Raw genomic sequence first — 24,079 nt, 5'->3', positions numbered from 1 at the left:
ATAGCACTTTAAAGTTTGCAAAATGCTTTATATATATTATCGCATTTTATCCTCACAACCACCCAGTGAAGTAGACACTATTATCTTTCCTGTTTTAAAGAAGGACAGCTAGGTGGCACAGTGGATAGAGTGCTGGGCCTGCAATCAGGAGGACCTGAGTTCAAATTCAGCTTCAGAAGCTTCCTAGCTGTGTGACCCTGGGCAAGTCACTTAACCCTGTTTGTCTAATTTTCCACATTTGTAAAATGAGCTAGATAAGGAAATAGCAAACCACTCCAATATCTTTGCTAAGAAAACCTCGAATGGATTTATGACTGCACAAGATGGAGAATCTGAGACCAAGAGAGATTAAATGATTTGCCTGGGGTCACATGGCTGATAAAATAGAATTTGAACTCAGGTCTTGTAGACTCCAAACCCAGTGGTCTATCCACAATGCTTCTTAGCTGTTTCCAGGAGCCTACAAATCATTGTAAATGAAGGACGAGGGGGAAACATAAGCCCAAGGATACTACTCCAGATCCTGATTCTCATTCTCTTCTTCCAGCCATGACTATGGAGAGCCCCAGGAAGCCACTTTGGGGGCCAACAAGGTGATTGAAGGACTGAACACTGGTCTTCAGGGCATGTGTGTGGGAGAAAGAAGACAACTGATCATTCCTCCCCATCTAGGACATGGAGAGAACGGAGGTGAGGGGGCAAATGGGAAATAAGGTCATACACTCTCCAATCCCTCTGCCCATGTCCCAACTGGAGATGGTGAATGCTGGGTGAGAGAGTTAAATGGGGCAGGGAAGGAGGGTAAAGGGAAGCACATAGAGCTTCTATTTCCAGTCAGGGGATTGATGAAGGCTTGGGAATGAAGCACTGGCTGGTTCTTCTAATTTTTCTATACATCTCCCCTTAATAAGACCATCTTGGCCCCTGAGGCGCAGGTACTCCCAACTCCTTCATCTGTCACTTTTTCCAATACAGGAAATGGGGGTTAGTGAGGGCATGTTGACAGGACCAGGAACCTTAACCTCCAATAAAGCCTCATTTGTTTCTCCAAGCCCGAGGTGTCCCAGGCAGTGCTGTGCTACTGTTTGAGGTAGAGCTGGTGTCCCGAGAAGAGGGACTGCCTGAGGGTTACCTATTCGTGTGGCATGGGGACCCCCCCACTAATCTGTATGAAGACATGGACCTCAACAAGGATGGAGAGATCCCACCTGAGGAGGTAGGAAGAAGAACCCTAGCACTTAGAAAACTATTACTCATCAGGAGTGCCATTTTAGGCCTGTGCTATCCATTCATTCAAGAAATGTTTATTAAGCACCTACTATGTAACCAGGCACTGGGCTGGGGATTCAGAGCCAAAAATTATACAGTCCTTGACCCCAAGGAGCTTACATTACAGTGGGAATAAATGACGTCTACCCAGACAAGTTAATACCAAATACAGTTATCCCCTTCCACATAGTGAATTTCCCCATTGTGGTTTCAACATATTGTGGGTTGGCATAAGAAATTAAATGGGAATTTTGCAGAAACCACAGATGCTACATGAAGGCTAACAGAGACAGAAAAAGTTTAGGAAGTCAGAAATGCATAAAATATATGTATAGCATGGTATGATACCAACATATTTTCTCTTTTAATACCATAATTCAGACCTTCTCTGGTACAAATGGAGGGCTAAAAAATTTTATGCAGATTTTCCAGATTGTGGGGGCACCACACCCCTAACCCCCAAGATGTGGAAGGGATAACGAATTTAGAGGAGAGGGCACTAGCAACTAGGGGGTGGGAAGGGGTTAGGAGAAACCTCTATGGGAGGCAGTACTTAAACCAATCCTTCAAGGAAGCTAAAGATTCTAAGAGGCATTCTGGGAAAAGGGAGGGAAAGGCATGAGGTCAGGAGGGAGGATATCAAGTATCCCTGGTGGTCAAAATGGACTCAGATATTAGCCAGTTCTTGCCCTCCCTCAAGTCCATTCATGCTCCTCATCCCATCATCAGTGGTGCTGCTTTCCTTGTCCTTGACCCTTTCTCTCCCTCTAGTCTTTTCTCCTTCTCACTGTCCCCTCCTTGGGGGTCGCCATCACTCCCGCTCTTCTCTGGGTTCACTGTTACTCTAACAGGTCTAGCTCTCTGCCCCAGTTACTACTGAGTTAGGTTGGGCTGATCCAGCCCCTCCAAAACAAGGATGACCTCCACTTATGTATATTCTTCCCAACTCTCCTTCCCATGGCCTTGCTTGACCCCTTGGGCTTTGACTTTTGCTTTACCCTACATCCTGTTGATTCTCCTCCCCTTCCAGTTCTCCACCTTCATCAAGACCCAGGTAGCAGAAGGAAAAGGGAAACTCATGCCTGGGCAGGACCCTGAGAAAACCATCGGTGATATGTTCCAGAACCAGGACCGAAATCAAGATGGCAAGATCACTATGGAGGAGCTCAAATTGAAGTCAGATGAAGACCAAGAGAGAGTTCATGAAGAGCTCTGAGGGACTAGAGGACCAGGGGCCTGGCCTAGAATGTAAAATTCACAGCTGGCAGTGGGACGGACCTCTGATACCAGCCCCTCTTCCTCTCAGCTGGGAAGCTTTGGGCTCATCTGTCAAGCTGTCTTAAGGTGCTAGCTGCTGCCTGATCTTCCAGCCAACACCAGATTTAAACCTAAGGTGCAGGCCTGCATTTTAGTCCTTCCTCTAGCCTCCCCTTAGTTAAACTTTTTAAGAATGAGAACTACTAGGAAACAGTTTTGGGGGGGTGGGACAGTAATTGGGTTTCTGTCCTTTGGCAAGGGTGGAGAAGGGGCAGCAGATACTCCCCTACCCCCTTATATGCACCTCACCATCACCAGATAAATGGAGATTTTAGGGTGTGGGCTCACCTCTTTTAGATTCTCCAGACCGCTTCTTGACTTGCTTCCGTCCTTCAACTGTCTCCCCAAACTACCTGCCTGCATCTTAGACTACCCAGGAGCAAAAGCAGAAAGCAATGGGGAGACTCCTTATGATCCCCGAGGAAACTAACCTGGTCTGCCCTTCCACTGGAAAAAAAAAGTGGTGCTAGGGGAAGGGGAAGTTCCAGGAATGCTACCCTACCTCACCTACTTCTGTACCATCCCCTCAGCCTGAGGCTCAGAGGGGCTAAGATGGCCCCAGATGTACCCATGCTGCAGAACAGGGTTGGGTTCCATGTGGATTTGGTTCAGCTACCTTTGTGTGTCTTACTCCCAAGGTCCTAGAATGTGGCTTTTTTCTTTAAATGACGAAAGGAAGAAGGGAGAATTAAAAGAATGAGAAGGGTAAGAGTTAAGAGCAAGAAAAACTGTTCAGATGAGTATTGTAACTGTAAAAAAAAAATTGTTCTTGAGAAATCTGAAATATGGGATCATTTGGGGTGGGAAATGTAGAGGGTGAAATCAAAAGCCACTTGTATTTTTTCTTCACGTGAAATAAAAATTTAAACCTAGGGCCCCTGGACATAGTTATTCAGAGGAAATATGGGCCAGGGGTGGAGGATACAAGTAAATGAAACCTTTCCCTCCATTCCCATTCTATCCAAGACAGAGTTTTCATCCTCCCCCTTCTCATTCTGTGGGACCTCCTGCTTCCCCCAAGACTGGCTAGAAGATATCTCACAACCAAGGGTTCTTGAAGTTTTGAATCAGAATCCAGAACTGAAATTTCACACATAAAGGGGGTTAAGAAGGAAACAGCTACTATCAATAGATCTCTGCCTAGATCGATCTGTCTATAAATAGACATCTATAGAGCTATCTATTCAGCAACAAAAGAGATGGTTTCCGCTTTTGGAAAGCTCCCAAATTAATGGGAGAAGACCCAGTTTCTAAACTCAATGATTTAAGTCAACTTGGTCATCAAATCCTATTTTACGTTGGGACATACCTTCATTTCCCTGCCTGAAGAAAAAAGGTAAATTTGGATCTAGGCCATCATTTGGGGGTAGAACCAACTAATCTTAGAAGAGTGATATTTTCTTTCAGTGACTCAGGAGGGCTCCCCAGCTCTAGGAGCATCCCAACAAGTTTTTGAGAACTGGGGGGGAAGAGAGACAGGTGGTTCAGTGAATAGAGCACTAGCTCTGGAGTCAGGAGGACCCGAATTCAAATGTAGCCTCAGATGCTTACAGTGTGACCCTGGGCAAGTCACCTGCATCCAAAAAAAAAGAATTGTGAGGTGCTAGCAAGTATTTGCTTTCATTAAGCTTCCCCCTACAATTAACTAACCCATTCACAAAAAGTCTTCATCAGGGAAATGTCTTCCTGACCCATATGAAGTGAATATTTCTTGGTATCTAAGTGCCACATATTCAGGGTTGCAGACCCAGCCAGTGGGTCATATAATGTTTTTCATTTGAGAGGATACTGGGCCATCTTGAGGTTTATAAAACAAATGAATGAATAATTTATTAGCACCTATATTCCAGGCACTGAGGGCATAAATACAAAATAATCTCTGCCTTCCAGGAGTTTATATTCTAATGGGGGAGAGAACACATGGGGGATGGTGGCCAGGGAAAGGAGTTTGGATCTGGACAATCACAGGGATGGTAAGTGAAGCCAAAAGTGACATTTGTCACAGTATTTCTAGAAGCAGTGGTGATGTTGATTTGATTACTGTTCCTGGAACAAGAGAAAGCAAGCTGGGAGAAGGAGGAAGGTCACATGGCAAGGCAGATAATCTAGAAGCCAGGAGTGGGCAGGTAAATGGATGAATGGGACGTGAAACATGATCAGGGGCCAGCTAGATATGGTAATTTAGGTGAATTTGCAATGTCTCTCCCATCAGAACAGCTCAGCCCTGGGCTGGATAGAGAAATGCAGTTGTAGACAACCTTACAAAAAAATAAATGACTGGTACCTGGGGTCATCAGAGAATCAAGGAGGAATGGATTTCTTTAGGAGAAAGTGGGTCCATATACTTTTATTACCTTTCTTTGTCAGGCTGCCCTATGATAGAAAATAGCCAGCTCATGGGTACCTACGATGTGGGGGGAGGAGCAAAAGGATGAAAAGGTTAGGGAACAAAGGGTTAGGATTAGAAAAGGAGGAAAAGATAACACAAAACAGAATCCAAAAATCATTTATTTGACATTAAAATACAAACACAGTCACTGCTTCCTACCTCCTCACCTAACTGCTCCCTCCCTCTTTTCCCCCTCAATGTTTGGTCCTGTCAGTGGCTAAGACTATCTAAAGAGGAAAGGCAGGGAGAGCAGGTCCCAATATCACTTAAGAAAATCTATGAAGCATAAAATCCCAATTCTGTGATAAACCAAGTAGGCTACAGGTATAGCTGTATAACCATCTCAAGATTTCAGACAATTTCAAGTCCAACATTCAATTTTAGAATGTAATATAATCACAGAATTTTAAAACTATGAAGAATCATCTATTCCAAACCTTTCATTTTCAAAGGGACAATGAGACCTAGGAAGGTTAAGTGACTTGTCTGTGGTTACCAGAGCTAACTGGTGGCAGGGCAAGGACTCAAAACTCAGGTCTCCAGATATCCAGTCAACACATTCTAATACCCATACCTGCCAATGCCAGTGAATTGCCAGTGAGGACAGAAGCCCTCAGGCATACCTCCAAGCATCTGTTCAGTGCAGGTATTTATGCTGTGTGGGTGTTTTGGGAGGGGAGGGGTGAGGGTAGGTGGACAGGGAGCACTAGTGGATGAGGAGAGAGTGGTATCCGACTCAGCTTGTCTCCACCTCTCTCCTAAGTCATCTGAGCTGATGCAGTGCTTTCTCAGCCAAGTGGACATGCTGGCCACAGTTTTCTTTTTAAAAAGTCATGGCAGCACTGGACAGGGACAATTACCAAAAATTTTTGGTAAAAACAGCAACAGGCCACAGGAAAGGAGGAAGGAAGTACCTGGGGTTGAGTGGCTCTCGGAAGTCAAGAGTTTTTTATGTACACAGAGGGATAAGAAGTTTTTGAAGAGCCAGCTCACAGCATTTAAGAGTCTTCAACTGCATTCAGGACTCTTGCATTCCCACCTGGTCCTGCTCACACAAGATGTGGGTTAGGATTCCATTAACCACATCCAAAGTCTCATCCTTCTCCAAGACAATGTCATAGGAATCCACATATCGCTCTCTCCGTTCCTCTACCTGAGGAGGACAGGGAAGAGACAAATTGAGGTTTCCCCAGGCCTCCTGCCCATCTTTTCTCTCACTTCCTTTCTTCCAAAGGGCCAGAGTGTTGGCTCAAGTACCAACAACCTGCCTGGTACATCAACTCCTACCCAAAAGCCCAAAGAATAAGGTTGGGAGTTCCAAGTTACAGGGATCCAATCCTTCAGGAAAAAGGCAGCAGCAGATGAAATCCTAATCATATCCATCTTTAGCCAAGTCCATTTTATCTGAATGGAGTTTTCATAGAATCTTAAAAGGTTGGAAGGACCTTAGAAGTCACCTACTTCAATTTCCCTCCCAACTCAGAAATCCCTTCTACAAAAACTTCACATATGGTTAATCATCCTTTACTTAAATATGGCCAATGAAGGGGAGCTCACTACTTTATGAGAAGACCCATTCCATTGCTGGACACCTCCTATTGGTGGAAAGCTCCTCCTCTAACTGAACCAAAATATTCTTCCTTGCAACTTCCATCCAATGGTCCCTAGTTCTTCCATCTCAAGCAAGACAGAACAAGTTCTTTAAGTATCTGAAGACAGCCATTATCTGTGAAGCTGCTTTTTGACCCAAATCTGGAGAGTGTCCTTTCAAACCCCAAATCACTCAATAACACTAAATCCTAGTGGATATTGAAGCAGCAGATGAGTGGCCAGATGTTGCACAGGGTTGCTCTAACATATCATTTTTTCTTTAACAGACTTCAATATAAAAATTCTGAAGAAGAATATAAGACTCAAGTGTCTTCCTGGGGCTCTGAGTCTATTGGCAGAGACTTAGAATCCTTTTCAGTTGTAGGACACAGTGACTGACACACATATAGTTTATGTTTTAGGACCCCCAGATTATTGTCAGTTTCACTTATCTCCAGTATTTTCTTATTCGTTTAGACTGTAGGTTATAAACCTACATCCTGGTTCCTGAAACCTCTGTACCTTACAGCAGTTCACATCTACATAACACTTCACAACTTATATTCTGCTTTCTTCACAACAGTCCTGTGAGGTAGGTAATTTTATAAGTATGTGGGCTAGAAATAGAGAATAAGAGACTTACATGGTCCTCCCTCACCTACCTTGTCATTCAGGAAGCCAATCTTAAGGATGTTTCCTACATTGGACACCCCATCAGCCATAGTCAGGTCCCCCATGGAGTCACCCAGCAGGAGAATGTTGGTCTTAGCCTGGAGCTGTTCGAAGTACTTTGAGTCCTCCAGGACTGAACCATTCTTGTTATATGTATGGATGAGATTACCCTTGAAACCCTGTAGGTAGCCCTGAGCAACCAAGGGAAGAGGCAGACTAACTAACTATGAATTCAAATATAGACATTTCTCAATTCTCCATGATTATGTAAAGAAATTAAAAAAAAAACATTCAAAAGACTTATAACTGGTTACTGATTTTAATACCCTTACTACCAACTTTGATAAAGCCAAGGGTTAATGGAGCCAAAGTTAATGGTTAACCTCATTCTATTCCATTAGCCACAGGTTATGCACCTAATCCTAGCTGGTCATCTTAAAGAAGTATGCCACCTCCCTTTACAGGGAGAAGGCAAGCAATGCGATCCCATTACATTTATTATGGTAATCCCAGTTGTTCAATGGAACCGACTCCCACACTCAAAGAGAATGGACGAGAATCTATTATAATACTGGTTAGGAAGCTGAGCAACATAATGGGAAGAAGATCCACAATTTAAAAAAAATCCAAAACCCAAAATCCTTGGGTTTTGGAAAATGGGCAAAATCATTAGCAATTTAAATTAGCAATTTAAAATTATGTCCCCTCCAACAACACTTTGTTTGACTTTTGTGGCACTGACAGCATTTTTCAAAGAGTAACATTAATTTGTCAAAATAATAAAATGCCTGGAAAGGAAAAAAATATTAACACCATGAAAGGTGAAGATTATATATCTGACTCCATCATGTAACCCCTTCCTTTAGAAATGGTTTGGTCATGTTCTAGGTTTTTTTCTAATATTCTAAAGAGCATACCAATTCTCATAAGCTACAGAACATATAGTTGTTGTTGTTTTTTTTTTAAGCAAAGAAGCTTTAACCAACTAATTTTTTAAATAAAAATTTCCTATTTGGACAAAAAAGGAAAAGAAAAATAACTCAAAATGCACATGCTATGGGTAGCATCATCTCTGTTTAAAAGCATATCACCTAATCCAGAACATGTACAAGTAACAAAATGGACTAAAACTTATCTTCCTCTTCTGAGGCCCTGGAAATCCTCTGGTGGAGGTGAAACTGCCAAAAAGAATTCAGGAGCCTGGATAATCCAAAGACTCGTTAGCTGAGACTGGGTTGGGGCTGATCAAGGACTACAGATAGGGGGCCACTAAATCAACCTGTTTTTGAAGGAATTTTTGACTCCTGTAGGGAGTAGTCAAGGTAAAACAGCATGCTTTCCTCCCCTCCCTCCCCAAAGAATTCTATCCATTTCCTTACTGTACAAAAATGTAGTAACTGAAGTTCAGGTGCCCCCCACTCTCATAGCATAACAAACACAACTTACACTTTCATCAAAGTCCATGTAATTGGACACAACATGGATGTTGGGGTGGAATACATTCATCTGCCTGATAATCTCTTCCAAAATGTCTCCAATACCAGCAGAAAAGATGAGAAGTGGAATATTGCTTCGGTAGAGTGTGTTGAAGAATGTCTCAAACCCGTCCCTGAAAAGGGATAAATTATTATCCCAAAGTGATCACAAGAAACAAATTCACAACTACTGGATGCAAGTAGACTCATCTTAGACCAAAATATTTTTCCCAATTATTTCAGCCAAATGATCACTTTGTTACTCTATGTCTCCTTAACACTTCTATCAAGTTAATTTCCAAAGAAGCAATCACATCTTTCACGTGTGTGCCCTGTCTCTTCAATGAGACTACATAGTCTTTTTTTTAAGAATGTTTTTATTTTTCACTTATACACAAAATAATTTTTAACATTTGATTTCTATAATTTTTCATAATTTTCCAAATTTCCTCCCTGACTCCCTTCCCTCCCCCCTTTTTGAGAAGGTAAGCACTTTTATACAGATTATGCAAATGTTACAGAGTACAGAGTAGTGGGCTTGGAGTGCGAAAGATTCATCTTTGTGAGTTCAAATCTGTTCTCAGACACTTAAGAGCTGTCTGACCCTAGGAAAGTCACTTAATCCTGTCTGTCTCAGTTTCTTCATGTCAAATGAGCTGGTGAAGGAAATGGCAAACCACTCCAATATCTACGCCAAGAAAACCCCCAAATGTGGTCACAGAAAAGTGGACACAACTGAAAATTGAACAACAAGATACGAGTGCGAAGACTACACATTCTTTAAGGGCATGGACCACATTCACTTCTTCCTTTATATACCAAGTGTGGTCACAGTGGTGATAGGAATACCTGATAAGCCAACACCAATTCTCAAGAGTTGGATATATGGTTATAATTTCAGTGACATAAACAAGCTACAAATGGTAGCTTAAAATATCTTCCAAAAAGCTGACACAGGATTTGGGGTGTTTGATATGAGAAGGATAGAGAAATCCAGTTAGAATTTTCACTATATATACAACCAGCTAATAATTTCTTAGAAAGTACCTATAAGGGGTGACTAGGTGGTGCAGTGAATAAGAGCGCCAGCCCTTGAGTCGGGAGGACCCAGGATAGGTTCCGGCCTCGGATACTTAACACCCACACAAAATAACTGGCCCGTGTAACCTTGGGCAAGTTACTTAACCCCAATTGCTTTTAAAAAAAAAAGTACCTATAAGTATTTTCTCTGGCTGGCCCCCATGCCTGAAATGCTCCCCCTTCTTAGCTCTGCCTCCTGCCTTCTTCCAAGTCCCAACTAAAATCCTACCTTTGACGGGAAGCCTTTCCTGATGCCTATTAATTCTACTGCCCTCCACTAATTATTTCCTGTTTATTCCATGTGTCGTTTGTGCATATTTCTTGGCTGGTTACTGGATTATGGGCTCCTCGAGGGCAGGAACTGTCTTTCTTTATATCCCCAGTGTTCAACACAAAGTTCCTGGAATACAGGCAACACTTAACAAATGCCTGACTAACTACGAAATACTGTATTATTATCCCATGTGACCCTCACAATCATTTTGTGAAGTAGCTAAAAAAAAGTATTCCTATCTCCAGTAGAATTTAAGTTCTTTAAGATCAGGGAATGTCTTACTTCTGAATTTCTATCTTCAGTTCTTGCCACATAGTAGGAAGAAAGGAAACAAGCATTTATTATGAGTCAACTGTGTGCCAGGCACTGTACTAAGCACTTTACAAATATTATCTCATTTGATTCTCACAACAGTCCTGGGAGGTTGGTGCTATTATTAACAGTTATGAAAACTGAGGCAGACAGCAGCTAAAGTGACTTGCCCGGGGTCACACAACTAATAAGTGTCTGAGGCCAGATGTGAATTTAGGTCTTCTTCACTACAGGTTCTGCATCTAGTAGTCACCTAATCAGTGCCCAATGATTTCCTGATAGTCATTTTACACATAAAGACACAGGTTCAGAGAGGAGAAGTGACTTAGTAATAGTAAATGGTAATTAAAAATTAGTAAGCAGTAAAGTTAATATCCGTTTTGACTCTACAGCACCCTGTATCCGCAGAATAAAGTCACATATTTTAACATTAATCCTACTTACTGTTATATCCCTCTGGACTCTAAACTCTTAATTTTCAATAATAATAAATGCCACCCTTCCGTCTCATTCTTCATCACCTCTTGACCACACTCATCTCACAACTAGCAGCAAGCTGCCATAAATGCTGCCTCCACGATAAAAAATTAACATACCTGAGCATTGCATCTGAATCTCTAACAATCTGGGCTATCTGGTACTTCTGAATCTTCTGTTGACACAGGAGATCGTGGGCTTTAGTCCACCTAGAAACAGATATTCCCCCCCCCTAGAAATCAACATCTTCAAATCACTGAAACAGATGGAGATGTTCTTTCTCCTGATTCATCACACAACTGCCTCCAACGGACTTCCTAATTTTGCAAAATGCCACTTTCTTCCAGGCTCTGATTATCCCTCAGAAGGAAGAAAGGAAGGAAGGAAGAAAACAGTGACATTAAAACTAGGTTTAAAACCAATTCAATATTCTCTCCCATAGAAATTGTATGCATTGCTTCTGTATCTTCAAGAGCAATGGAATTTGGGACAATTACAGCTTAATTGTCATTCTATCAGTAGTCCATGAGGAGACAAAGTTTAATTGCCATACTATGATAGCAGAAGAAAGCATAGAGAGAAAAGGATGACAAGAACTTATTTAAAGAACTGATTTTTACTCTTATTTTGCAAAGAAAAATGAAGAGACTTCTTGAGAAAGACTTTATCTTGAGAAAAATGAATGGTGAGACTATGTATTTCCAGGATTGAGAAGTCAGCAGTTCTATTGTTAAAGAGGACTTTAGCCATGATCAAACTGACAGCTCACATGATGTAAATAACTACTGCCTTTGCTTTATTGTTTGTTACACTGTTGATAAATAAAACCAGTAATCTAGATGTTTTAAGCCTAGAAGATTAAGGAGTTTGATACAAAGAAAGAAATGAACAGACATGGGAAGAGAGATTTCTTATTTTTAAATACATGTTACTCATTAAAGACTAGAGCAATTTTGGTAATGTAGAATTATCAATACATGACTGATTACCTAGAAGTCAAATTGAGAAAGGATAAGGAAAAATCTAGTAGCTGATCAAGAGGTAATCATGTTACCCAGGCTATATGTAAAAAATGGAAAAGATTCTAAAACTTCTGCTATATGTGGGGACTTGCATCTTGTATTTTCTATTTTTTTTCTTTCCCATATGTATTTTGTCTCATTATAAGCTGACTATAATTTAAAAATCATAAATAAAAAGTGCCCAGTGGTGCCACTGATAATTAATGACTTTCATTTGCCTGTTTGATTTGCTACATGTTCATAATAACTAATTGACTGCTTTTTACAATTTATGTTGCATATTTAATGATTAGCTTAGCATTACTGTTTTACTAAAGGTGATATTTTAGCAGAGATTTGAACGAATCCCAAAGCATCCTTTTATGTATGCAATAAAGAAGAATGGCAAGGGAATCACACTGACATCAAAGTTTACAGAAAATCTGATGGAAAACTAGAACTAGAGACATTATCTTAATTGTTAAGACAAGACTGCAAAATCACCATTAGCACTTTATAAAATGAAGAAATAGAATGTGGCACATATACATGAATGATAAATATACTCAAAAGAGGAATGAAGAATTGGAAGCTGAATTCCAAAGAATAAGGATTGGGAAATGAAGATGGGAGTCAGAGATGAAAACTGTTCTGGAGTCCCCCAAAAACAGTTTAAGAATAACCTTACCATCAGTCAGATGCTAACAACTGATATGATAATTAACACCACCACTTTGATATGCAAGACCAATGCAATGGCCAACAAGAAGTGTAGAAGACCAGTGATGATACATAAACTACCCACCTCATCAAAGAGAGGTGATGAATTTGAGGTGCAGAAGGAGAAAAATTCTCAGATCTTGTCAATGTAGGGATTAGTTTTGCTTGACTATGCATATTTTATAGAAGAGTTTTGTCTTTCTTAATTTCAATTTGGGTAAGAAAAGGGGATGCAATAAGAGCACAAAATTTTTTGAAAAGAGGGTATTTAGGGTATTTTTTAAATGCCCAGAAAAGAAGGAATGTCAATAGGACAAGCAGAGTAATTTTAAAAATAACATGTTGACATGATTCCAGAGGATTGATGATGAAGAATGAGATGTATATTTTTGAACATGGACAAGATAAGAATTTGTTTTGCTTGATTATGAATATGTCACAAGGATTTTTTCCTTCTTTTTTTCCCCCAAGGGAAGAAGAGAGGTGACGTGGAGGGGAAAAAATGCTCAATAATTTTTAAAAAATAAAATTTAACATAAAAAAAGAAAATACCATGTTGTATTTTTGTTGCAGAGTTGGAGAGAGATGCAAGCTATGAATGATGCAGATTTACAGCTGCATAGGTAATCCTCTGTTTTTCTTTATATATGGAAATACTCATCTTATTTGGTATTTGCTAAGTTCAGAATTTAAGGAATAAAGTTTAAACAAAAGCAAAACCAAAAAAAATTTAATCATCATATAGGGTGAGGGAATGGACCTATGATTTCATTGGAAAAGGAAATTCTTAGGATGGTTTTGAAACTGTCTCTAGCAATGCAAGTCAGCCCCTTCTAGTCCTGGCAAGTGGTCTTGAGCTTTATATAGAAACAGGGGTCACTTCATGATACATAAGGATCCCTGAGGGCTGTGTGTTGACTTAGCTTTAAAATGCAATGTTATCTATACTGTATTTTTTTCTGTTAAAATATTTCCCAGTTACCTTTTCATCTGGTTGAGGAGCACTTGGGAGTGTTGCAGACCACATGCTGCCCATCCTTATGTTTGACACCTCTGGTCTCTAGCACTGAGAAATTAAGATGACTTGCTGAAGGTAACAGAGCAGGGTACACAGGAGTCAAGAGGTGGGATTTCAGCCTAGGTCTTCCCAGTTTTGAGGACAGCTCTCAAGTCACTACACCATGCTGCCTCACAGAAGCAAAATCATTTTCTATGAATGTGGAATAAATGGTTTGGAGGAAGCTGATGCCCAAGGAACAAATACTGAAGGAAAAAAATGAATAATGCAATGAGGCCAGAGTTTATTATCAAGAACCAAAATAAAATAATTTTGCTATCAAACTCTTGGGGTTCAGAAAACACTAAAAAGATTTGATAACCAACCAGAAAAACTCAAATATGGGATATTTTGGCTGAAGACAAAGTTGGACAGAATGGTATACAACAAAGGCATAAGTTTACAAATGCAAGGGGGAAGATGCTACAAGAAATCAAGATACTCATTTTAGATATAAAGATACTGAAATAAGCCACTAGCTTGATTAAAAAACAAAACTAGAGCACCGGCTCTGAAGTCAGGAGGACCTGAGTTCAAATCCGGACTTAAACACTCATTAGCTGTGTGATACTGGGCAAGTCACTTTGTCCCAATTGCCTCAAAAAAAATTATCAAAAAGAAACTGCTATATTACAACAGCAGCCCTAGAAATACTGAAGCCCAGCTTACTTTCTCAGTAATCACAGAAAGATCCTGAAGAAGGTATTGCTTTGAATAAAGCAGAACCCACAGAAAGGAAGGCAATAATAATTTCAAGGACCAAAAAAGACCTTAGCTCAGATAACAAGAGTGATAAACCCAGAGGCAGTAAAGGTTGCCTAGAACCTCTGCAGTGGAGTAAAAGAACAACCATAGAGCTTAGAAAAACTGATAGCTATGTCCTCAAGCAAATACAGATGTAGAAAAGCCACAAAATAAGAACCATGCAACCTAGAAATAGACTCACTTGTAATGCTGTAAGAGAAACAAAATAAGTGGTTGCTCATCCAGTAGATATAATTCATTGTTGAATTATACATAATGTTGCTTTGTACTTTTTTGTTGTTTATACACAGTGTTAAGCATATATTATCATATTTACCTATTCCTACTGCTAGGATTGTATTGCTTTCTCCACCTACTTGAAGCAGCCTGTCAAGTGTTTTTTTTTCATCACATGTATGTTGTATATAATATAAATATGGATTTGATGTCCTCCAAATAATTTACAGGGACCAAAAATTTTTGGCCTAGGGAAGAAACAACACCAACATGAATAGCTTTTTCCAGCTGATATTGTTGCTGTATCTTTAAAAGGCAATGGAATTTTAGATAGTTACAGTTTAATAATGAAAAGACTGTAAGGGGGTCAGCTAGGTGGTGCAGTGAATAAAGTACCAGCCCTCAAGTCAGGAAGACCTGAGCTCAAATCAGGCATTAGACACTTCTCACTTACTAGCTATGTGGCCTTGGGCAAGTCACTTAACCCCAAATTACCTTGCCTTCCCCTTCCAAAAAAAAAAAAAAGACTATGAGGAGCCTCATTGTCTCTCCAGAGAGACCTTTATCTGGGATGGCCATGCAAAGGACAAAGAAAAAGGATTAAGAGAACTTATTTCCTGAGAGATCTGAGTTTAATTCTTATCTCATGAAAAAATACGAAGAGAGTTTTGGGGGTGTTTTTGTGAAAAGCCTTTAATTGATATCCTGAGAGAACTGAATGGTAGGGCTATGCTCCTAGGACTGAAAAGGTGGCAATTGTAATGCTGGTTAAAAGATGACTTAGGCTATGATCAATTTCATATATAATATACTATAAATAATTATTTATATCTTATTATTTTCTTCATGCTGTTACTAAATAGTATAGCCAATAACATTAATGTTTATTTAAGCCTAGGAGACTACAAGGTTTAATATGGAGAAAGAGACAAGCAAATGCTTATGGGAAAAGAGAAGAGCTCAGAACTAACGGATTACTGAAAGACATTGAGACTTAGATAATTACTGTTGAAACATCAAAACATACCTCCCTTTATTCCCCAAAGAGATCAGAGAAAGAGGAAAAGGGTCTATATGAACAAAAAATATTTAAAATAACTTTTATTGTGGCAAAAACTGGAAATAAAGGAGGGGCCCAGTAGTAGAGGGATGGCTGAACAAATTATGCTATGTTAATGGAATGGATTGTCAAAAGAAATGACAAAAGGTTTGGTTTGAGAAATCTGGAAGACTAGTATAAACTGAGTTTATAAAGTGAGCAGAATCAGGAGAACAATTTGTAAGATAACAATACTGTAAAGACAGCTTTTAAAGACTTTAGAACTCTGATCCCCACAACTCCAGAGGACCAATGTGAAGTATGCTACCCACCTTTTGACAGAGGGATGGTGGATTCAAGGTGCATAAAGAGAAATAAATTTTTGGGCATGGCAAATTTGTAGATCTGTTTTGCTCAATTATGCCCATTTGTTACCAAAAATCAAACAAACCAGATCCCCTGAATATCTCAGAACCAAGAATGAGAATGAATAGGAAAAATGAGAGCTAGTAGCAGGTATATAGAAATGCAAGACCCCACATGAGTTGTAGATGAGGATAATCATTCCTAAAACCTCTGCTACAAGGGTAATTTAACTGCTTAGGTCACACTTATTCCTCCCCACCCCTCTTCTTTTCAATACCAAAACTTCAAAAGTTCTTTTGAGACCCATATCTCCATGGCCTAAAGTCCCTTGAGAAATAAAATCCTCTATGTAGAGTGATAGAATTTCAAAAATAAAACTAAGATGTCCCTGGTGCACAGATTCCCCTAAATCTCATTGGAGGTGCTATCCTCACTAAGGATTTATGAGAGGCCACCATTCTAGCAATAAACCTTAGCAATAGCTTTAGGAAAGGCAGTTCTAATGACTATATTAACTCTCTGCAGCCACTCCAGCTGAAATCCCAGAAATCCAGTTAAGTTCCCATCTTACCAGGGCTAGAAATATAACAACTTAAGATAACTTTTCCTATTTCCTTAAAAGCACTCTTCATCTCCAACTACTTACCATTCTACCATAAGGGGGAACTTCTCTTTGACTGTCCTGTTTGGATCAATCTCAATTGGGTAATAGTAGTGAAGGAGATCCTTTAACTGAGATACCAAAGATAAGAGAAAAATAATTAGAGAACAATTAAATTCAACAATTTAATAAGTATTTAATAATAGCCTACTATGTGTCATATACTGCCCTAAACACTGAGGAATACAAAGATAAAATCAAAAATATCCCCTGCCCAAGGAATTTAGATTCTACTGAGAGGAAACGTACACTGATAAGTAAATGCGGAGTATCTGAAAAGTAAATATAAAAAATTAAGTGAGGGGAAAGTACCAACAACTGGTGGGAACAGGAAAGGATTCCTGAAGGAGATTCTAAGAGGTAAAGGTGTGAAGAAAAGAGCACCCCAGATATGCATGACAGACTGTGAAAGACAAAGAGATGAAAGATGGAATCAAGAGTGTGGAGAACAGCAAGCATGTAGGATTAGTTTGTCTGAGAAAGGTAATGTGCAATCTGTCTAGGAAGACTAGAAGCACACCACAAAGGCTTTAAGTGTCAAAAATTGTCTCTGAGCCTAGAGACAATTAGGGAGCCCCAGCAGCTTTTTGAGTCAGGGAGTGAAATGGTCAAACAGTGTAGTTTACAACAATTTTAACCACAACAACAAAAAAGCCTAAAAATTAACATAAGAGGTTATTACTATGAACAAAGATTAATTTGGGGCAATTTCTACTAAATTCTTTTTAGAGGTGTCCATTTGGTAATACCTTTCTTTTTTTTTTTTTTTAAAGCAATCGGGGTTAAGTAACTTGCTCAAGGTTACACGGCCAGTTATTATTTCTGGGTGTGGTGCTAAGTATCTGAGCCCAGATTTGATCCAGGTCATCCCAACACTGGAGCCGGTGCTCTTACTTGCTGAGCCACCTGGCCACCCCTGGTAATACCTTTCTTAACACCTTCAAAGTCTCTCCTCATTCCCAGTTAGATTTTCCCTTCATTACAGGTAAGCCTGTCATATTTAATTCCTTAGTGCTGAATCTTATTTACAAATCTGATAAAAGCTCACCAATGGTACATATCTGATCAATCCTTGGACCTCTTCACAAAGGTGGCATTAGCTAAAAATGTGTTGGTCAGGGGGCGGCTAGGTGGTGCAGTGAGTAAAGTGCTGGCCCTGGGGTCAGGAGGACCCCGAGTTTGGTTCTGGCCTCAGACACTTAACACCCACACAAAAAACTAGCAGTGTAACCTTGGGCAAGTTACTTAACCCCAACTGCCCTCCAAAAGGCAAAAAAAAAATACGTTGGTCAACAGCACAAATGGTTATCATGTATCAGTGATAAATCAGTGTTAAAATCTCTATCATCAACTAATCTAATCACTAAACCAATTCTATAGAGACTATTCATGCTACCTGGATTAAATGAAAAGTCTTTCTACCATTTCTAACTAGGGATATCTTCTTCTAAACACCCAGGATGCCCTGCTCTCTCAGAGTGGTTGCTTAGATAAATAATACATTAGTCATCCAGTAGGAGCACCCAATAAAATTTTAAAAAGTAATGAATTGTAACTTCCATGATATTTCAAATGATCAAATTACATGGACTGTTCCATTTAGGACAACCAAATGCCAAATATTACACACTAACAAAGGGATAATAATGTTCCTTGAAATGAATGTGAGGATTACATTATGGGGCCAACATTTTTTAAGGCAGAAAATTGGTAGGGGGAGGACCTGTGACTTTATTGGTATAGGAAACTCCCAAAAGGAAATTCCCCAGACCTGAAGGTATAGTGATCAGTACCTGCTGTGCAGCCATAAGGAGTGCCTAGAGAATTGAGAGATTAAGCAATTTATCTATGTGTCAAAGATGGTACCTAAACCTGGGTTTCTCTGACTCTAAGAAAAGCTTTATATCCTCTATAGTATGCTGGAGAAGCTGGATGCCTGGGAGGGGTGGGGAAATCTCTCTAAATTAAAAGAAAAAAACAGGAAAATTCATGAATATTGTAACATATGTATGTGTTTTACACCTAACTTTTCAGGACCCCATTTAACATTCAAAGAAGGCCAAGCAGCAATACCTTACTTTTTCTCTAATATTTTCTCTTTTCCCTAAATTCTCTATTTTTTTCAATCAAACAATATGGAAGCCTTCATGAATTTGCATATCATCCTTGCACAGCGGCCATGCTCATCTCTGTATCATTCCAGTTTTAGTATATGTGTTGCCAAAGTGAGCACTTCTGATGTCTTTCTTCAGAAGATCCCAAAACTACCCTTATTTGTGCCTACAACATTCTCAAAAACTGGGGAGGAAAGGGGGAAGGGAATGATAAGAATTGGAAACAAGAATGAAAAATCAGGGATATTATCTCCCTTTTGCAGATGTACAATAATTAAGTGATTTAATCAACGAGAGAATAATCTGTATATTTGCTCCAAGGTTTATAAAGTTCTTTGCTCACAACAACCCCACATGTTGGATAGTATTAGTATGATCATCCCCACAGAAGGCAAGGAAAGGAAGTCTCAAAGAGAAGTGACTTGCCCAGGGTCACCCAGGGTCAATGTCACAGCCTCCATTCAAACCCAAGTCTCTGGACTTCAAGTTCAAAATTCTTTTCACTATACCACACTGTTTCTCTCTTACACAACAGTTAAGTCTAGTTTAGAAACCCAGATTTTCCAGTTCCTACTACCATTCCAAAATGCCACCACTTACAAAGAGTCTGGATCTGTAAATGGAAGAGCTATGTGAAGACTCAAAAAAGCAATAATAAATAACGAACATGAATATTATGAATATGTAACAGGTATGTAAAAGACCAACATGTTCAGATCAACAGGCCAAATTTTCTGCTATTTAATTCCCCTAAGCTTATCCATAGAAACTCATCAGAAACATCTTAGTTACTCTGAAATCAAAAGCTACAGTTGGCACAGAAATTGAATTAGGTGTGGGTGTTACAGAACAACATGGTCAAGTCAATGATCTTGGCTATTGGAGGTGGCTATTATGATGCTGGTGTATCAGATCACATTCTACAACTAGGAATTTATCCTACCTACCATGGGGTTTTCAGAAGACTGTGCTTTCTCCCCCACCCCCCAAAAAAAAAAACCGTTATGTTAGAAAAACAGCTGTGTAGGCTGGCAAAAACAACTGCTTTTGCAGCCAGAAGACCTCAGTTCCCTCATTTACTAGCTGAGGGATAACCTTCAGCAAATGCACTTAACCTCACAAAGCATCAATTTCCTTATCTGTGAAATGCAAATAATAATGCTTTGCACTCCTCCCACTTGGAGAGTGTAAAAGGATCCTTAAAAAAAAAATCTTAAAGCAGTACAGAAATTAAGTTGTCACTAGTTCAGTGCTTTTGCCCATCATACACCTTTAATAAATACGTACAGAATAAATGAAAATATTACCAGAAGGAACACATCCCAATTAAACATGTTATGGTTAAGTTTACCTGAGCAATAAAAATAATAAGAAACTTAATATCTTAGAGTCTTTACTCTGAGAGAAGCAGCCTGGCACAGTGGACAGAAAATTGGCACTGGAACCAGGAAGACCTGAGTTCAGAGGCATAGACTAGCTGTGTGACCCTGAGCAAGTCACTTAACCTTTAAGAGCTCTAGACCAATGGTTCTCAAAGTATGGTCTGGAAACTCTTGGGGGTCCCTGAGACCTTTTCAGGGGATCACGAAATCAAAACTATTTTCATAATAAAGCTAAGATGTTTTTATTTCTAATATGGTAAATGTCAGTACCATAAATAGAAGCTATTTGGGGATCCTCAATAATTTTTAAGAATATAAAGGAGTCCTGAGATTAAAAAAAACAGTTTTAGAACCACTCAGTTCTCTAAAGGCTACACACTATCTTGCCAAGATTGTACCAACCAGCATTGGCAGAGGAAATTTCCTCACCTGGGAGTTCCTTATACCTGGGAAATCTTGGATCTATTCCCTATCCCCCACTGAGTCCTCTTTTGGCCCATAGGCATTTGAATTGGCACATCATCACTCTTCAGGGCAGAGCTAAGGATAACCCACCTTTTTCTGACATTCCTCACTGATGAGCTTGCTGTTATCTAGGATATCTGGGGGGAAAAAAAATAACACAAAAACTCTGTTACCTGCCCCAATAGGAACCATCAGCAGCAAAGTCACCCACAATGCAGGTCAATATGTAACTTACTGTAAGATGTAGGGCAGCGCTTTCCATTAAATCCAAACCTAGTCAGGGTCATGTCAAAGTCAGAAATGACCTAAAATGTGGAGGACAGGAAGATAAACATCTAAATCATAAACTCAGTCCATCTTGCTTTTATACTATGCCATCAAAGTTTAAGAGTCTATTAAAAGTCAAAACAGTATTTAAAAAGTATAACCTCCTTATAAAGCCTGGCACTAGGAATTAGGGAACAACAAAGGATATATAGCCCCCACCTTCAAGCAGTCACATAATGGTAGGGCCTGGTTCTATGTCCTTGGAGCACAGAACCTACTTGCTAGAAAGTCTCAGTCCAAATCTAAAAGGAAGGAATCTCTCAATTAAGGAGTTTAGTGGTTTAAATTTCATGTACAGTTTGGGACAATCTCATCAAATGCCCACGATATAAAGCTACTGAGGTTAAGTTTCAGGGGTGCAAGGTACTGCTTATGGAAAAGGCACATATATGGAAAAGGCAAGTCACAAGTCCCAATTTTCTCCAGGCAAAGCTTGCTTTTTCTCCTCTTGGTAGGAAGGTGGTGAACTACAGGTAGTGAGTGAAGAACAAGTTATCCCATGTGGTCAGTGCATTAGTTTTAATTATATGCTCCTTTGTTATAAATATAAAAGAGAGGTTGCAAGGTGGGGAGGTCAGGAGGGATTGTGACTTTTTTTTTTCAGTAGAGAGCATCAAAAACATTCTTTTCTTTGGGGAGGGGTGGCGGTGGCACATAATTCAGAAAGTCCTCATTCCCCTAGAACCCTACCCAATACTGGGGATATCTATTTTCCTAAGAAAGAAAGGCATGGATGAAGATATTTAAAACAAAGCAGCAGAAAAACCATTCTCTTTCTTCCTTCATTGGGTAATAGACAAAAGACAGCAGAAACCTCCCACTACCCCCAACCTGGGAAAAGAGGGGACACACCATAGCCATACCTGTAATTTGTTTCGCCCTCCCTTCCTGAGGGATCGAATGATCTCCTGAACCTGCTGGGGGTGCCGCATGAGAACTGTAGCCTTCATCAGGTCCTTCACTTGTTCCTTTACCTGTTCCAGGTACAAACCCCACACCACTCAGACCCAGAGCAACAGCAGCACTTAGAATCACAGACCTGGAGCTAGAAGGGACCTCCTAGACCTTTCAGTTTTCTCAGCTATGAAGCACTGAGCTCCTGTTAACAGGGTTTTAGTATCAGAAAGAAAATCTTGGGGACTGGAAACAAAAATGTGGCAGGGGAATTGGGGGTACAAGTGAAAGATCTTGACAAGAATTGGGGGTGGGCAGTGTTAGTGGCCTTTTGGTGAAGGTTTATAAAGCAATGATCATCTGTTGGACTTCTAGGAAGTGTGGGGCAAAGGCTACGTAGAGAGGAAGATTTTACGGCAGAAACATCTAAGGAGTACTGTAGAGAGAAATGTTATGTAGGGCAGATGCCACACATAGAGGGGCTTGTGGGCTACGGCAGACGAGGTATAGAGGAAAGCTCAAGGTGCAGGTGCGGGGAGGTGGGTGTTTTACATAGCAGGGCACCCTGGGGAAGGGGTTATTTATGGCTATGCTGGAGGGGCCCTGCAGGGAGTGGTGAAGGGGCTAAAACAGATACTGTATATAGAGAGGACGCTGTAAGGCAGATGCCAGAGGGAAGTTAACGGGAGATTATGTAACAGAGAAGCTAGAGGAAGAGGAGTTATAGGGCTGCTGCAAGGGGCGTTGTGGGGAGGGGGTCGTGGGGCGGCTGCAGGAAATGCTCCACGGGGAGCTATGAAGGTGACAGAGCGGGCCGGGGAGGAACGTGTTTCTACGGCGGGTTTTGCTGGGAGGTTCAGAGGAGGGTTCTAGGATGGGACAATGAAGCTGCAGGATAGGCCAGCGCCGCAGAGAGGCGAGGGGAGGGGGAGGGGGAGGGGGCTTCCTTTTCCGAGGCCCCTCCCCCACCCTTTCCCGCCACCTCTTCCACGTTCTCACCTCCTCCGCCATAGTCGTCCCGTCTGCTCTTGCCACGGAAGAAATAGTGCGTCCCTGAGAACTAACTGCGCAGGCGCCAGCCACCTCCAGACCGGCGGATGGAAACCGAGGAGAAGGGAGGGGAGGGAAGGGGTAGGGAAAGAGGAGAGGAGGCGGAGCCAAGAGAAGAAGGGTGTGGCTAGAGGCAGGGAGAGGGCGGGGCCGGGGAGTGAGCCAGGAGAAGGGAAAGAGGCAAAATTTGAAATACATCTTTGATGATAACGAAGGAGATTACCTAGTCCAAAAGTCATTTAACAAATGAGGAAACTGAGGTCCGGAGAGACGAAGTGGCCTTGCCCGAGGCCACGCCCTAAGGCACCATCTCCTGCCAAGGCCAGTGCTTCTGTCCCTCTTTTCATTTCTCAAAAATGCTTCTTCAGGGGTGTCCGGATGGCAGTGGAGCAGCTTTAAACAGATGGTTTTGAGTGAGACTGTGGCGAGTGTGGGGATGGGAGGTGGAGGGGGGCGGGGAGGGCTTGGTGGCATGGATCTGGGAAAGAGCCTCAGGACCTGGGCTGCCAAAAACAGAGACAGTACTGTATGTACTCTTAGTACCTCTAGCTAATGGTGGACCCCAGTGGGTGTGAGCAACCAATGAGGGATAGGAATATAGGATGCATCCCACAGTAGCCAATCCTGAGGCTTGTTTCCAAAACAAACAAACCTACCTTTATACCCCAACAGACCCCACAAACATACACACACTACTCTAACTTCCATCCCCACCCTAGCCCACCAGCCTGTCTACCCAGTCACCCAGATCATCTTGTGGCTGAAGCAGCTGTCCCTCAGAAAGCAGGCTTGACCCTCACCCCTTTTCCTTTTGAGTGGGACAGAGTGAGTCTTAGAGGATGAGCAGGCTTGTGTTCTTCATCACAGATGAAGATTATATTATCTTTCCCCCAAAACCTCCCCCTCTTCCAAACTTGCCTGTTATTCTCGAGGCCATCACCATCTTTCCAGTCACCCAGGTTCGAAACCTCAGTGTCATCCTCTATCCAGGAGAAGTTAGAATGTAGTGGACCAGATCATACATTAAGAGCTGGAAGGGATTTTAGAGGTCATCTAGTCCAATCCCTTCCTTTTGCAGATGAGAAAACTGAGACCCAGAGAGGTGAAGGTACTTGCCCAAGATCACACAGGTACTAAGGACTAAAGCTGGAATTTGAACCCAGGTCC

General features: G+C 40.9%; 2 protein-coding genes and 1 non-coding gene across 5 annotated transcripts in view; 1 reads left to right on the top strand and 2 right to left on the bottom strand.

The window, feature by feature from the left end:
* Nucleotides 1-3,459, top strand: part of FKBP10 (FKBP prolyl isomerase 10) — a 15,161-nt gene extending 11,702 nt beyond the window's left edge. The window contains exons 8-10 of the mRNA XM_069067701.1: nucleotides 548-690; nucleotides 1,053-1,216; nucleotides 2,300-3,459. Coding sequence (XP_068923802.1) covers nucleotides 548-690; nucleotides 1,053-1,216; nucleotides 2,300-2,485 — 493 coding nt within the window. The 3' untranslated portion in view covers nucleotides 2,486-3,459. The remainder of the gene's footprint in view (nucleotides 1-547; nucleotides 691-1,052; nucleotides 1,217-2,299) is intronic.
* Nucleotides 3,460-5,075: 1,616 nt separating this feature from the next.
* Nucleotides 5,076-22,985, bottom strand: NT5C3B (5'-nucleotidase, cytosolic IIIB). Of its 3 annotated transcripts, XM_069067704.1 has the most exons (9): nucleotides 22,862-22,985; nucleotides 21,832-21,942; nucleotides 20,877-20,946; nucleotides 20,732-20,778; nucleotides 16,666-16,751; nucleotides 10,975-11,064; nucleotides 8,684-8,846; nucleotides 7,228-7,428; nucleotides 5,076-6,128 (listed from the first exon to the last, which is right to left on the bottom strand). In XM_069067704.1, exons 1-9 carry the CDS (start codon nucleotides 22,871-22,873, stop codon nucleotides 5,994-5,996), a joined length of 915 nt encoding a protein of 304 aa, XP_068923805.1. In that variant the 5' UTR covers nucleotides 22,874-22,985; the 3' UTR covers nucleotides 5,076-5,993. The 3 variants fall into 3 exon arrangements, with proteins under 3 accessions (XP_068923805.1, XP_068923807.1, XP_068923806.1); XM_069067706.1 differs by lacking the exon at nucleotides 7,228-7,428; XM_069067705.1 differs by lacking the exon at nucleotides 10,975-11,064.
* Nucleotides 18,810-18,913, bottom strand: LOC138146027 (U6 spliceosomal RNA). Its single transcript, XR_011164366.1, has one exon. It is a non-coding gene; the product is annotated as a U6 spliceosomal RNA (small nuclear RNA).
* Nucleotides 22,986-24,079: the final 1,094 nt, after the last annotated feature.

The sequence above is a fragment of the Petaurus breviceps genome, unplaced genomic scaffold (genome assembly GCF_028583685.1).
Source record: "Petaurus breviceps papuanus isolate PSGF00001 unplaced genomic scaffold, PetGlider_PUasm1.0 90750, whole genome shotgun sequence".
NCBI lineage: Eukaryota > Metazoa > Chordata > Mammalia > Diprotodontia > Petauridae > Petaurus > Petaurus breviceps.
The sequence above is the reverse complement of the archived record's forward strand: the minus strand, read 5'-3'. Positions and strand labels throughout refer to the sequence as shown.